The sequence below is a fragment of the Bos grunniens genome, chromosome 17 (assembly GCF_055505025.1).
Source record: "Bos grunniens cultivar Pamir isolate PY7600 chromosome 17, Bosgru_T2T1.0, whole genome shotgun sequence".
Lineage (NCBI taxonomy): Eukaryota > Metazoa > Chordata > Mammalia > Artiodactyla > Bovidae > Bos > Bos grunniens.
This window is the reverse complement of record NC_141181.1, coordinates 67824114-67839059: the sequence shown is the minus strand read 5'-3', so window position 1 is coordinate 67839059 and position 14946 is coordinate 67824114. Positions and strand designations below refer to the sequence as shown.

Here is a 14946-nt window from a genome sequence, read left to right as displayed (position 1 = left end):
GGGGTGCTGGCCTCCGTCCGTCCTAGCGACCCACAGAAGTAGAGGTATCCTGGTTAGGATGGCGCGGGCCCTTGCCACCTTCTAGCCCAGCTGTGGCTCTAGCAGCTGAGGGGCACACAGGCCGGGAGGGTGGAGACCTGCCACCCAGCAGGTGCAGGGCTGTGTCCGGTCCCACCTCCCAGTTGCTCTGACCTTGTGGGGTCCCCGCAGGCCTTTCTCTCTGCCCCTTCATGACCAGGAGGTGGGGCTGGTGTGTCACTGGCTGGGACGGCTGAGAGGTGGCTTTTCTGCAGACCCCAGTACTGTGGGGGCTTGCAGAGTGCTGGTCCCCAAGCCCAAGGAGGTGAGGTGGCAGCAGCCGTGTGTGTAGCAGCACCAGGTCCCCGCTGCAGGGCCCTCCAGCTCTGTGATTCACGGGCTGCTGGCCCTGTTGTTCTGGGTGGTTTGCTGGACTGGTTGGGGATGAGGCTGCCACGGCAGATGCCAGTCAGCCGAGACTTGGCCTTAGCATTCTCCCCTCCCCTCCACACGTTGCACAGCTTGGTCTTTGTTCTTGAGGTCACCACAACCGCTGTTTTCCTTCTTGCCTCTACACTTTGGCAGGAAACACAGTGGCGTGCTAAGCCCAGAGCAGGCACTGCTAGGGAGGAAAAGCAGGGAGTCTTCTCTCATTTAGTACCTGACCTTGGGGTCCCCCACTGGGCAGGGGGGCTGCCCCTCGTCTTGCAGAATGCTTGAGAAGTTATGCTGAAGGCTGGAACGCCAGTGCACATGTATGAGAGTGTGTGTGTGTGTGTGTGTGTGTGTGTGTGTGTGTGTGTCTGAACCTAGGGGCAGTCAGCAGATCACTTTTACTGCGGGGAAGAGGAAGAGGAAGAGGAACAGGACATGCTGCCAGCTGCTCCGGGGTTCTGGGTCCCAGGCTGTGCCCTGGCCTTGCAGGGGCACCCAGCCAGGACCCATTAGGACCAGTATCCCAGAAGGGTTCTGACTGCTGTTACCACTGTCTGTGCTCCTTCCCCTTCTGGCAGTGTGTGTGATGGGAGGTAGGAAGGAACTTTGTAATTGCCCAGATGTCAGTGGTTGGAGCCCAAGCAGAGAGCAACAGTGTCGAGGTTCTCCCTTCTAGAGAGGGGCCACGATGGGGCCAGAGCCCTCCCTCAGCTCTGCAACCTCCAACTAATACCCCAACCACCCCCACAAAAGGGTGAATTGGCAAACAAGACTCCTCGGCCTGGTTGGATTCCCCCAAGAGGGTCAGTGACAAAGACTGAGGGTCCTGCAGGAAGAGAGGGTGGCACCACCATCCTGGGGGACCAGCCTCCCATGGCCAGAAGGGAAAGAAGAGATTAAAAAGAGGCCCCCGTGCGTGGTCCACGCGCCCATGTCATGTGGCTCCAGCATGGACCTTCCCGATGGGCGGGTCACATGGGCCCAGTGACAAGGCCAGTGTTAGGATCCATGTCTGGCCAGCTCCAAAGACGGAGCTCTGGCTCCCAGATCCCACCCAGCTAAGGCTCCCTCCAAGTGGTCACAGCCTTTGCCTGAACTCCTCCAGTGAGCGAGAGCTCACCACTTCTGAGGCGGCGCCTTCTGTCCTTGTACAACACTAATTTGGCTCTGGGGGTTTTTTGTAGATGAATGAGACTTCATTAGATTCCACAAGTTTGTAGGGGGACAGGTCCTGTGTGGGACAGGACCCACAGATCACCCATGGGTACAAGGCCCTTTGGAAAGGGTGTTTCTGTGTTAGCATCAGCTGGGCAGGCCACTCACTCAGTGACCTCTTCTCTCCGTCCCTGAGTGCATGGTAAGCGTGTCCCCCCAACGCCCAGCTTGGGCCCCTAATGGGGTCAGCAGGCAAAGCCTGTGTGAGGCTGGCCTGGGCATCGGGTTTTCCTAGGTGACCCCCCCTCCGCCCCCAACTGGGCTATGGAGCAAAGAGCAGAGTGGGCCGTGCCGTGGTCCCCGCAGGAGGGCCGTCCCCAGCTCCCTGGTGGTGCGTGTTTCTCCCTTGACCAGCCTTCCTGGGAGAGCCCATGAGCAGGAGAAGAGGAGCCCTGCGTGGCCCAGGTTTGTCCCTGGGCTTGAGAGGGGTCGTGTCCCTGAAAGGGCAGGGGGGTCTCGGCCTAAGCCCACCCCCTGAGGAGGGAGCAGCCAGGGAGCCGGGCGCTGGGTGACTGGGGAGGTGAGCAGGCAGACAGTGCCGACAGCTTATTGAATAAGTGCTTAAAATGCAGCCTTTGACAGCCGTCACCCCCCTGAGGAGACAGCCTTCTTGTGAGGATGTTCTTGGTGGAGAGTCACTGGCTGCTTGAATATAGTGGGTTCATCAATTAATCTTTCTGCTGGTACCTTAAAATCCAGGCACTTGTTCAGATCTCAGGCCGGCCAGCTCCCGTTCCCTCAGCGGATGCAGTTCAGAGCCCGGAGGGGAGTTTGGAGCCTCGGGCAGGGCCGAGGGTGGGGAGGAGGAGCCCAGTGGGTCACAGCAGCAGATGCCGGTGGAGCAGGCACTCGGCCCCGTCTGCCAGGGCCGCTCCCAGCTCCTCAAATGTGGGGCAGGAGGCCCCCTGAGGAAGGCTGGGGCCTCTTGGGACTCAGGAGGAGCAGAAGCAGGACCCCCGACCCCAAAGCTTGGGACCCTGCTGCTGTGAGTGCAGACAGGAAGCCTCCTGAACTGGCCACTGGAAAGTGTGATACAGACCTCAGGGCCAGAGAGGAGCTGCCTGAGCAAAGGTGGGCGGCACCTGGAAGGAGCTCAGCACTGTGGGGACCTCCGCCTCCCCCCTCCGCTGTCTCCCCCTCCCCCCAACCCTCCTCCCCCTGGCCTGCACACCAGGACCCGGGCACGTCCTGTGAGCAGACTGCACGGGATGCCCAGTGCAGCATCTCTCTGTCGAGCATTCCATACAGGGTGCAAGGCCTGAGACTGTGGCAGTGCTGGTCCCTGGGCTCCCAGCTTCCTGATGCCTGACTGTTGAGAGCTGGTGAGGCCCTGCCCCTGCCCTGGGCCTCAGGGCCTCAGGCCTAGAGTCTCCGTTTACTCACCTGTGGCGGGGCGGGCTGGGGTCTGAGGCGAGACTTGGCTATGAGAGGCTTCCAGGGACGGGCGTGTGTCCACCCGGCCAGGCCCACCCCAGCTGAGGCCCCTCCCTCCTGTGGCCCAAAAGACAGCAGGGCCCCCAGGGAGTGTTCTTGGCTCAGCTCCTGTCTTGGCCCTACGTGCACGGGGTCAGGTGGGAAGGACCTGAGTGCTGGCAGGGAATTGAGAGCAACGCGGAGGACCTCCGGGTACAAGGGGCACCTGTGGGACACCCGCCCTGCGCCTCCTCAGTCAGCCCGCCCCTCCGTGCTTTCATGAATCGCCCCTTTGCCCCCTGTGCTCGCTGCTCCCCTGTGTTCTGCCGGGTCCCCGTCCCTCCTCAGAGGTGGGTGGCCTGTTCTCGTGGTGTGAGACCCCCGGGTGGCAGTGGGGCCCTGGTCCTTGCCAGTCTCTGGGATGCGCCAAGCTTAGGTTTGGGTTCTTCCCTCTGAGCAAAGAGACCAGCGGGACGGACGGGACCTCAGGGCCAGGCTGGCCACCTCCGTCCCTGGGGTCTTCGGGCCTGGCGGGGGCCCTTGGCTTAGTCTCACCTGTGGAGGGCTGAGCCCTGCTCCTCCATTTTTGCTGCTCACCTAGCTCCCCGTCTTGACTGAAAGCCTGAGAAATGTGTATGTGTGTGTGTGGGAGTGGGGGGCCCACCCTGCGGGCTCTGCATGTGCCCTCAACTCCCCTCCTTCACGGGGCCCTGACTGGAAGCCAGGGCAGCTGGCCTGGTGCTGAGAGTGGCGCTTGGGGCCGAGACTTCCAAGTGCGCATCCCGCAGTGTCCCCAGTGTCCCCGGGCACCTGGCAGGCCTCGGGTGGGGCTGCGTCAGCGTGTGAGCCCCAGTGAGTCCCAGTGCGCAGGGTCTTCTGCAGCCCTGCGTTATAAATCCCCTGCCTGGGGAATAGATCTCTTCTTCCCCGGGGAGATTGACGAGCCGCGCGTGCTCCCCTGGCTGCCCGGCATTTGTCATCGTTCCAGAGACATAAACCACCCCGGCCTCTCCCTGCTCGGGGCGCCTCACTCCTCATCTCGCAGCTCTGCCCGCCGAGGGCGCCGAGCCCAGGTGGCTCCCCCAGCCTGTCAGCCTCCCGGCCCGGATACCGCTCAGTCTCTCTCCGATCCCGTTAGCACACAGATGGCCATGCTGCAGACAAAATGAGTATTTTTCCAGAAGCAGATTAATGAACATCACCTAAGGAAGGAGCTGATAAAGACTGCGGCGCGGTGTGAGAAAACCCTCTGTGCTGAGGGCTGGGCTGTCAGTTAGCCCAGCTGGGTCCCTGGCAGCGAACGAGGCCTCGAGGACGGCGAGCCAGCGCCCCCTGCTGGAGCCACGTGGCCGCGCGGCTGCGAGTCCCGCGAGCCCAGCCCTCCTTCCTGTGGCCCCGGCCCCGCAGAGCCTGGGAGAGGCCGCCCGCCGCGGTCAAGTCACAGCAAAGTGGGGTGGGGAGCAGAGGTGAGTGCAGGGGGCTCAGCGTGTCCTCAGGACAGGGGGGACACAAAAAAACCGGCTCCCCAGCAGGTGGGAGCCCTGACCCTGCCCTGCCCGGCAGCCTCCTGGCCTCTCTGAAGCTGGGCTCTTCTTCCCTAGGGGAGGGGCCGCCCCGCCTCCTGAGCAGTGATGTGGGTGTGGCGGGCCTGGCTGGAGCCTGGATGGGGGCGCCGCCTCTTCCGCAGCTCACACGCTTGTCACAGGGGATGCGTCCACCCTGTCAGAGCACTCTTTCCCCATCTGAGTCCCGACTGCGGAGGCAGAGAGAAGTCAGCCAGGCTGAAAGGCGCCCCAGAAACCGAAGCAGTACAGTCAGTCACCGGGGCCCCAGCCCATGGCCCAGCGCCCGCAGTGCAAGGGGGTCACTGGGCCATGGTGACGTTGCCAGGAAGGGGGACAGCAGGGAGCGGGCCATCCCACACACCCGCTCACACTTGTCAACCACTCCGGCCGGGGCTCGGAGCCAGGGGACCGCGGGACAAACATCTGCGAGGCCGACTCTCCCCCCGCCCCCACAACGGGCAGGTCAGCGAGGGCTCTGGGCCGTGGCCGTGTGCTGTTGGCCAGCGAGAGCTGCCCTCGGTCACTGTGAATGTCAAATGTCGTAGTAAAAACAGAAGCCACAAGTGAAAAAAAAAAAAGAAAAACCAGAAGCTGCACACACAGGGAGCTGGTTGACTGCAGTCTATCCAGGCCAGCTCTGTAGAGGTGAGGAAACCGCTGCTCCCGCCTATGACCCTGGGCAGGAGCGGGGGTGGTTTCCTAGCCCGAGACCTGCCCCTGGAAGTGTGCCAATGCCCAGAGAGTGTCCTCCGAAACCCCCGCTGCAGTGCCACAACCAGCATGTGTTTACCAGCCCTGACCAGGGACATCAACCGGCTTCCTTCCCCTCTGAACTGGCCAGGGGTGGGGGCACCGTGTTCTAGCCTGGTCCCAGCTCTGGAGCCCCGCCAGAGGCCTACAGGGAAGAGGGAAGTCTGCGGGGCCTTTCTCTGATCAGCCTTGGAAGGAACTGGCCTAGTGGAGTTTTCCTGTTCAGGCACGCCTGGTGCTGAAGGGCGTGGGCCGGAGCCCAGAGGCCAAGCCGCCCAGCCCGCTCACCCTGCAGCCCACCCCGTCCACTTCCCTCAGTGCTCTGCCCCCGGCTCCCCACTGTCCCATTGCCATCAGTGCCAACCCCACTGTCCCAAGCACTGTCCAGTGCTTCGCCCCGCATTGTTCCTGGCCTTGGAGTGGCTTTCCCCGCCTCGTCTCCAGGCAGGCTAGCCCACAGCAAGCGGTCCTCCCTGAGAGCCTACCCTCAGCTCTGTGACCAGCAGAGAGTCTTGTGCCCTGGACCCCCTTCCCCACAGTCCAGTGCAGGGACCCTCAGGTCGGCCCTCTGTGGGCCTGCACCTGGCACCTCGTGGGCGTGATGCATGTTGAGAGGGTTAGCATTGCTGGGCCCTGGTAGGTGCCTCTGGCACTTCCCGGGTTCAAGAAAAGGCCCCCAGCCCACTTGGCCTTCCTGCCCAGACCTCCATACTCACTGTCCTATCAGCGGAGATGCCCAGCACCTCCAGGTTCTAGATGCTTCACCGTTGTCCTCCCCATCCTGCACCATTTACCCTTTTTGCAAATGGTCTGTCTACCACGCAGCCCCCCACTTCCTCCTGCCTCCCCCGACCCCCACCCCGTGCAGCTTAGTCATGTTGGTCTGGTACGCAGGGAAGCTCAGGGTGCTGAGCTGGTCTGTCTCCAGTAGGAGCTGTTTAGTTCAGGGCCTTGGGGAGCGCCTCATCAGTTCCCGTTAGGACTTGGGGACACAGCGTTGTCTGGAAACATGGCATTCCCCTGGATGTCTTTGGCCAGATTAATCAGACCAGGTGCCTGAATGGGGTAACCAGCCCACAGTCCAGGCAGACACGTGTCTAGTGAGGGGTGTGCAGGGAGAGGGTGCTGCCGTTTGGCTGCTCCCCGCTCCACCCCCACGCTGTCCTGGGGGCAGCTCGGGCTCCCGAGGGTGTGAGTGCACACAGGCTGTGTGCAGGAGCACACGCCGCCGTGACAGCCACCACGTGTTGCGCCAGACTGTCTCCTCCGGGGCGCGGTTTCATGCTCGCTCTTTCAGGGGAGCAATGCTCTTTGTGGTGTATTCCAGGGAATTAAGCAAGCCTGTGAGTGTCACTCCAGGGTTATCAGTGCTTCACTGGCTCGATGGCAAAGATACGTCCTGGGCCCTGTCGCTCGTGATAACGTGTTTTCTGAGTGAAGGTGACGGACGTGTGCCAAGAGCGGGCTCCCAGACCCTGGAGTTCTCTACCCTTCCTTCTCTTGTAGGAGCAGGTGAGGGCGGAGGGTGCTCTCAGCCTGGCATGGCATGGCCCTAGGGTTTAGAGTTGGGACGTTGCTGAGAACACCGCAGGGTTGGGGGAAGGCCATGGGATAGAGCCAGGTCTCAAAAATGCAAATAAACCTTTCACATCATTTCTTTAGATGGTCAAGGACCCTGGCTTTCTGGGCTGGGGCGTGTTCTGCTTTTCCCTTTGGTAACAACCACAGAGCCACCAGTCCTGTGTCCAGAGCCCTGACTTAGCTGAGTCTGGTGTGAGACCTGCTCTCTGTCTTAAGGTCTTAAATGTGTAGCAGAAACTCCTGAACCGTGCAGTGTCTGAATCAAGGTTGAGGGGCCACTGACTGTCTACTAGTTCTGTGGAGCCTGTCACTGGAGGCTGTGCTGAGGCCACGCAGACCAGGCTGGAGGGCCGGTTCAGCAAGACTTGCAGGGCACCCTGCGCTTGCAGTGGAAACGGGCTTGTCTCCCTGCCCACCGTCTCTCCTCCTCCTCACCTGCATCCTCTCTCAGCCCCCAGGCCTTGCCTGCATCAGTGCCCGGCAGGTGGCCGGGGCTCAGGAAGCATTTGCTCAGTGAATCAGGGACTCAGCGAATGCGCTCACCCTGTGTCGCTGTTGCAGGAAGGGGGACCCCCTTCCAGGGCCCAAGGTGGGCTCTTGTCTAACACTCAGAAATGAATTCTCCGAGGAGACATACACGCTGACCAAGCAAGAGACTACTGGGAAGGGACACCCTGGGGGGAGCAGGATAAGGGAACCCAGGAGGCCGCTCTGCCACGCGGCTCGCAGACTCGGGTTTTCTGGTGATAGGGCCAGTTTCTGGGTTCTCCGGCCAGTCTGACTCGGGGTTCTTCTGCTGGTGCATGCATTGCTCAGCCAAGATGGATGCCAGCAAGAAGGATTCTCGAGGTGGAAGGACACGTGACACCTCCTTTTGACCTTTCCCGAATTCTTGCAGTTGGCGGTAGCTTGTTAGTTCTGCACTCCCTACCAGGACCTCCTGTCACAAAATAACTCACGCAAATGTTTACTATGGTGCCTGGCCAGGGTAAGTGGTTTCAGTCAGTGTGCTTCCCCTAACATCAGGAGTGTGAAAGTTGGGGCCTTGGGGTTGAAAATGTCCGTACTGATAAAATTTTGCCTAGAAATAATGGGCCATACATTAAAAACAAAACAGAACCCTGCAGCCACGCCTGAACTGACCTGCCCCTTGGACTGCGCTGGGGCTCCGGCGGGGCCACCACGAGCCTCGTGTCTGCGGCTCCTGCCCTGGACACTAACGGATCTCGGGGCACTGTCTTCCTGGCAGATTGGCGGCTGCCCCAATTCTCATGGTCCTCACGTTTGCCTGCCCAGTCGCTCCACACGAGGATGTAATTAAATGCTTTGAACAGCGCTTCAGGACACTTGATTATGCAGAGAAACTCCGCAGCCCATGTAGATGTTGTGTGCAGCTGGGCCGCCTGCGGTGCGTCTGTGCCCGCGGGTCCGTGAACATACCTGAGGGGGAGGGCGGCCTCCTCCTGGCTTCAACCCCCCTTCTCTCCCCAGGAGCTGCCAGAGCATGACCAGCCTGGTCGGCAACACCGCGTCGCCCATCAAGGACGGGACCTCCTCTCTTCCCAGGAGGCAGAGCTCATTCGCCAGGCCGCCGCTCCGCGCCCTGTACGACCTGCTTGTGGCACCCATGGAAGGGGTAAGTGCCCGGCCGGCCATTGGTGTCAGGATGCATCACTTCCCGCTCAGCACCCTGCACCGCCCGCCCCCGCCCCAGACACAGAACAGGCTCCTGAGACAGCGGGGGTTTTCCAGACACGGGGCTTCTCAGTCAGCCTCCAGACGCCCACGTGGACGCTGTTCTAGGGGGGCCGCTGGGCTGCAGATGGGGTCCTGGGCGCCAAGGGGCAGACACGGGTTCCCTCAGCAGTGCGGTCTTGTCTTGAAGGAGGCATTTAGGCTCCTGGCCAGCCTCCTTGCTGGCAGTCGGGTCAGCCTTGGGGTCTCAGGTGCATGAGAGACGCTGCTCCTTCCCAGTTTCTTTGTCAGACCTGGGGAGGTCCGGGGCCCAGGGGTGCACGCATCCCCCCATCTCCTCCGCAGTCAGGGTGGGAGATGCGCCCACGTCAGCTCCCCTGCCCACCATTCATCTGAGGGCCTCACCTGAGCAGCTTCAGGCCAGGGGCTCCTTCCTGGTGAGAACAGACCCGTGGCCCCTGCCCTGGGGTGACGCGCCCTACCTCGGGGCCCAGCGGAAGACTCGCCCTTGTGCTTCCCGGGGGCTTGGGCGCGGCCTCTGAGGGGCTCTGTGGCCTCGGTCTCTGCATGTCACTTTTCGTCCTGACGCGGCTCTCTAACCGGGTGAGGGGCTGCTGAGGGGCTCGGGGAGCTTGTGAATCTGAACGGCCGTGCACGAGCCCGCCAGATGCCGTTGCCCACGACTGTGGATTAGCTCTGGCTGCTGTAACAAAATGCCACCGGCTGGGTGACCTGGATTTCTCATGGTTCTGGGGCTGGAAGTCCCGCGTCAGGGTGCGTGGCATCGTCAGCTTCTTGGTGGAGGCCCGCTTCCTGGCTTGAGAACAGCCGCTTTCTCACGTGTCCTTACGTGGTGGAGAGAGTGAGTGAGCACACTCAGGTCTCTTATCCCCATCATGGGGACCCTCTTGGAGCTCCTGCCCTCATCTAAGCCGAATTATCTCCCAAAGCTCCCACCTCCAGATACCATCACTGAGCGGGTAGGCTTCAACATATGAATTTGGGGAGACACAGACACCCAGTTCGTAACAGGCCCCTGGAAGGGCCAGGTGCGTGTGCTAGTGGAGGCTGATCGAGGACCTGCCGCCGAGCAGAGCTGTGTCCATGTCCCTGCGGCTGGCCTGGGGCCTGGCGTATGCTGGCGCTCAGTACAACGTCAGCGGTGCGCGGTCCCAGAGATGCTTTCAGGTCTAGTCTGGATGCAAAACAGAAGACCCAAGACCCACGTCAGTGAATGGGTTCTCGGTGACCTCTCTTGGACGGCAGCCATGAGCTCTCTGAGAGGTTAGGGTGCAGAAGGAAGCCACCGGGCTTGTGGGGCAGCTCTGAGGCTCAGCCCCCTGGCCCCCGGCCTGGTGCTGGGCCCGGCTCACGTCTGGGTAGATCCCAAGTACAGGGATGTGCCTCAAGGGATCGGCACCTGAGCGCCAGTTGTTTTGCTGGAGGACGTGCCCCTTTGGGCCCCAGAAAGCAAGCTTGGAGGGGCTCTTCCCTGTATGGAAGGCAGAAGTCCTGGGGCAGGGGCAGTGGGGGGCAGCCCCTCCCTCTGTCCATCACAGCGTCTCCACCCAGTGGAGGGGCTGCTTCAGTCGTGAGCTGTCCCTTGTGGGTCCCCTTCTGAATCTGCCCTGTGACTTTTAGTCGGCTTTTCTCTCTGAGGACTTTGCCCTGTGACTTAAAGAATGAAGAACCTGCCAGTGGGACTAGTGGTTGCTTGTGGCTGGACCTCTGTGCTCCTCCAGGGCTGTCAGGAAGGGAAGATTTATGGACTCGAGCCCCAAACGCATTGGAACAGTGACTGAAGTCATGGCTTTATACGATTGACAGGAAGGAAAGTCTGGTCCCCGACATGCGTGTGCCCAGGAGCTGTGCGTGAGGATAGGTGTGACCCTCAGCAGTGCGGTCTTGTCTTGAAGGAGGCATTTAGGGTGAAAACGTTCAGTTCCTGATGTTGAAAGTTTTCTCGTTTGTGACTGAGGCATTAGAATGCAGTGAAAGAGTCAGACAGCCTCCAAAGAGACATGGAGTGAAACCTCTCAGAGGCGGTCAGAGGAAACGAGATGGGGGAGCCTCTCTCGGGACCCACTGTGGTCCAGTGGGCCCACTTCCCTCAGGAGCTGGTCTCATCCCACGAGTGTTCACTGACACGTGCCGGGCGCTGCTGGGTGCACCCCACCCTGGACACGAGGGGGCACAGGGCAGGGGGCGGCCCTGTGCTCCCGGACGGCCCTCCCCATCGGTGGGCTGGCCGGGGAGGGGGTGGTGGTCCTGCCCATTCCCACACTGCTCCGAGGCCACTAGAGGGCAACACCGCCCGCTGCTCCCATGCCGTCAGCTGCCAGATGGAGCCAGGCCTTCTCCCCGTTTTCAATGAAAATACACATCAAAACCCAAAGTCCAAGATTATGAATCACTGACACTTCAAGACTAAAGCGATTAGCCTCTTCACATGCGGCTTATAATTATTTGAACAACTGCTTTTGTTTAGCCGCAGTCCTGTTGCTAGGGGACTAGGTCAGATGGTATGAAAAGTGGAACGGAATAATGTCTTCCTGCAGGCTTGCACCAGGACTTGATTGAATTTAGCTGAAGGGAAATACTGCTGTGGCTCTTTCCTGGAAGCCTGCCGTCCTTTGCTGTCAGGACAGGGCGAGCATGTCCAGTTATCATTGAGGAGGCCCCGTTCCATCTGCTCGTGAGCCATCAGCAAACATTAAGTCAAATCCTGTCTCACATGCAAAGGAGATGTGCTCCTGCTTAGTGTGAGAGGGACCAGACCTGGTGCGTGTCCGTGGCATTCACCCTGGGGTGGAGGGGAGTGACTCACGCCCGAGCCTGGACTCGCCTCAGGAGCCCCTTGCAACCACAGGCTGCTCTGCATGAGGCCGCTCATGCACGCAGGTCCCAGGCCGCCCCCTCCGTGAGCAGATGGGGCCTCATCCAGGGCCAGGAGCTGCTAGCATTCCCTAGGGTTTGTCAAGTCGCTCTTTGTACGTGATTTAAGAAGTCTCTGGGCTCGTTCTAGTTACGGTCTTTGTCCTTCTTATACTTATTTCCATGTATTTAAATCCCCTGTTACCTGTGTTTATGGTCGTCAAAGCCAAGATAGTCAGACAGGTGGGAGGAGTGAACGCTTCTGGGCAGAAAGAAAGGTCATCCGCGTCCACCTCTGCTGTTGACCAAAGACTACTCTTAGGCTAAGTGGAGTTATCGGGCTCAGGGCTGCAGAAAGTGACTTCCAACTTGCCGGGCACGTCGGTTAGGTCGGTACACAGCCTCCCCAGGCCCCAGAGCTCTGGGGTGGCCCAGGACCTCCCCTCTGAGAACTTGAGGAGATATCTGGTTCTGCCAGGGGCTTGGTCAGGAGAGGAGCATGGCTTCAGCTGGGTCGTGACTGTAAAGACGAATCAAGTGGTGTGGTGACCCGACTTCTCCTTACTGGGGGACGACCACCTGGTCACGACTGGTCTGTAAGAAGACATGGCCTTTGGAGGCGGTTAGGGGGCACTTGTCCACAGAACAGCTGGCCTTTGACGCCCAGGTGTGGACGGGGCACCAGGCCTGTGGGGTGGGCACCGCCAGGCTGTCTGGTCTCTGCTGGAGACTCTGGAGTAACATTCCCACGGGGACAGACATTACTTGAGGACCAAGGCGTCTCCACAGCTGATGAGGAGCAGGAAGAATGGAGGCACTTACCAGCCAGCTCTCTGGGCCACGGAAGTGGCGAGAACGCCAGCCTGTCCACCGGGCAAGCGGTGTCCTCCCCTGGGTCAGGGCTCATGGGTTGATTCAAGCTGATGTTTGACCGCCCCCGTCTCAGCCTGACCCCAGCAGGTTCTGGGGGAGCCGAGGCCCGCCTGCACCGAGGGTGTGCAGGCTCGTCGTCACCACCCTGGCCTGAGAGAGGCCCCTGCGCGTGAGCAGCCCCCAGAGCTGACGTGGCTGAGACTGGACCCTGGGTCCAGTCCAAGCCCTCTGGTCTTGCCTCTCCACAGCCAGATTCTTCCGCTTCTCAGACTCCCCAGGGGAGCCAGTGGTCTGTTGTCTGTGGTTCAGAGAGTACAGTGGAGCGGGCTGAATCTGGACCTTTGCACTTCTGGTTGGATACAGTCCTGGTAGCTTTCAGTCGTCATTGCTGAGCGTCCCCTGCACCCGCAGCCCAGCGCTCACCCCCCGGCGCGCGGCAGCTCGGGCAGCAGAGGGACGAGGGCAGGGGCGCCTGGCTGTGACCCTCCCTGAGCCAGCGCCCCGAGGCTCAGGGCCACCCGGCACCTGGTGCCCGCTGTCTGTGGGCCCCGCACCTTCCCCCGCAGGCTCCTGTGGCCGCTTCATCTTTATTCACACCCACCCCGGGTCCAGTCCAGTCTTCACAGTCGCCGCCTGCTTTTCTTTATCTAGTCATCCGGCCGTAGTCTCCAGCAGCAGCTCTGTTGGAGGATGAGGTGTCTGTCTGGTCTGCGTGTGCCCTCCCCTCGGGTCGCGCCCGGCCTTCCAGGAGTGATAACGGGGGATCTGTCAGTGTCAGGGGCCCCGCCAGTCACAGGGGACTGGGTGGGGCAGCCCTGCGAAGCCAGGGAGGGACATGGAGGCCCCAAGGCGGCTCGAGGCCCTGCAGTCGAACCTCCTCCTCCAGGGATGTCGTCCTGGTCTCAGAGCCTCTGTCCACACGCTGGGTCTCGCTGCTCATCCGAGGTCAGTGTGTCCCAGCCCGGCCGAGCGCTCAGTGCTGTGTGACAGGCTGCTGCACGCTGCTCTGGGGCCCCCTGGCACTTTCAGGGCAACTGCCCTTAGCCTGAACACCTGCCTCCTGTAGAAACATCCAGATAACCTGCTGGGCCTTATCTTTGGGGACACCCCCTCCGTGACGGGGCACCCGTCTCCTCCTGGCTGTGCTCCTCTACCCTCCCCCTCGGGGCGGGGCCAGCGAGGCAGGAGGATGCCCCCCCACCCCCGAGTGCACCCCTGGGGGGCAGGCATCCACCGGCTGTCAGCTGCTCGCTCCCCCGCAGGGCCTGATGCACTCCAGCGGCCCCGTGGGCCGGCACCGGCAGCTGGTCCTGGTCCTGGAGGGGGACCTCTACCTCATCCCGTTCGCCCTCCTGAAGGGAAGCTCCTCCAACGAGTACCTGTACGAGCGCTTTGCCCTCATTGCCGTCCCCTCCATCCGCTCCCTCAGCCCGCAGGCCAAGGTAAGTCAGCCTGCCCAGTGAGCTGGGCCACGGCCAGAGGCCGCGGGGACCTCAGAGCAGATCTGTCTAAAGGCGGCGACAGCCTTTGACCCGACAGTCCTCCGCTACCCAGGAGGCGCCCAGGAGACATTTCTGTCTCCTCTGCTTTGCTTTGACACCAGAATGGGAGCTCAGTCCTGGCACCGAGTTGGGCTGGAGGCGGGTCACGCGCCTGTGGAGGCGGATCGCTGCCCTGAGGGCGGGCCTGCTCACATGCTGACCGTGGAGTAGGCGCTGCGTCTGCCTGGTGGAGGGGCTGCAGGCAGAGAGGGCAGACAGATGAGATCGGCGTCAAGTGGAGAAGAGCCCTACGGGGCGACAAGGAACCCACACGATGAGTGGCCTTCGGGGGAGAGTGGACCCCAGTCTCATTCAGTGAAAATCAGGACAGGATGAACTTTGTGGACTCAAGGGGGCAGCAGTGGGTCCCCGCGGGTCAGGGCTCACCCCACTGCCGCCCCTGGCCCTGATTGCCTGACTAGAGGGCCTTCGGAGCCAGCCCTGAACCCTTTTCCCTTCTCTCAGCTCGCCCAGGGACCCTGAGACCCAGGTTCCCTCCTGCCCCGGCACTCCGCCCCAGGCTTGGGCGCAGGCGCCTGCATGGGACCCACCTCAGTCTCTGCTGACCTTGGCTGTTGGCAGGGTTCCACCGAGCCAGTTTCTTCCCCATGGGCTTTGGAGATCTTAGTTTTGACTGTTTTTGTTGCTGGATCACCCTTCACATGGGACAGATTCAGTTCAAGGAGAAAGAAATTATTTTCTCCAAGTTTTCCTCATGCCCACAGTTGACTGAGCAAGCTGTGTGCATCCGGCCTGAGGGCCAACCCGTCCCGCTGCCGGGAGCCCAGGGGGCAGAGGTGAGCAGGGACAGGGGAGTCCCGTCTCCGACAGGCTCCCCACAGGCCTTGCTCTCTCCCAGAGTGGAAGGCAGCACCGGGTGGAAGGACCAGAAAATTATTTTGAAAAAATTTGACACTTGGTGTGTCCCCTCAGTGCATCAGAAGGCACTGTTGGGCGAAATCAGAACTTTGTTGGGCTTCTTTATG

The 14946-nt window shown here is 61.2% G+C and overlaps 1 protein-coding gene across 1 annotated transcript in view; it reads left to right on the top strand.

The window, feature by feature from the left end:
- The window catches only part of TTC28 (tetratricopeptide repeat domain 28), a 410194-nt gene that overhangs the window by 378064 nt on the left and 17184 nt on the right, over window positions 1-14946 (top strand). The window contains exons 13-14 of the mRNA XM_086348496.1: window positions 8469-8613; window positions 13682-13861. Coding sequence (XP_086204622.1) covers window positions 8469-8613; window positions 13682-13861 — 325 coding nt within the window. The remainder of the gene's footprint in view (window positions 1-8468; window positions 8614-13681; window positions 13862-14946) is intronic.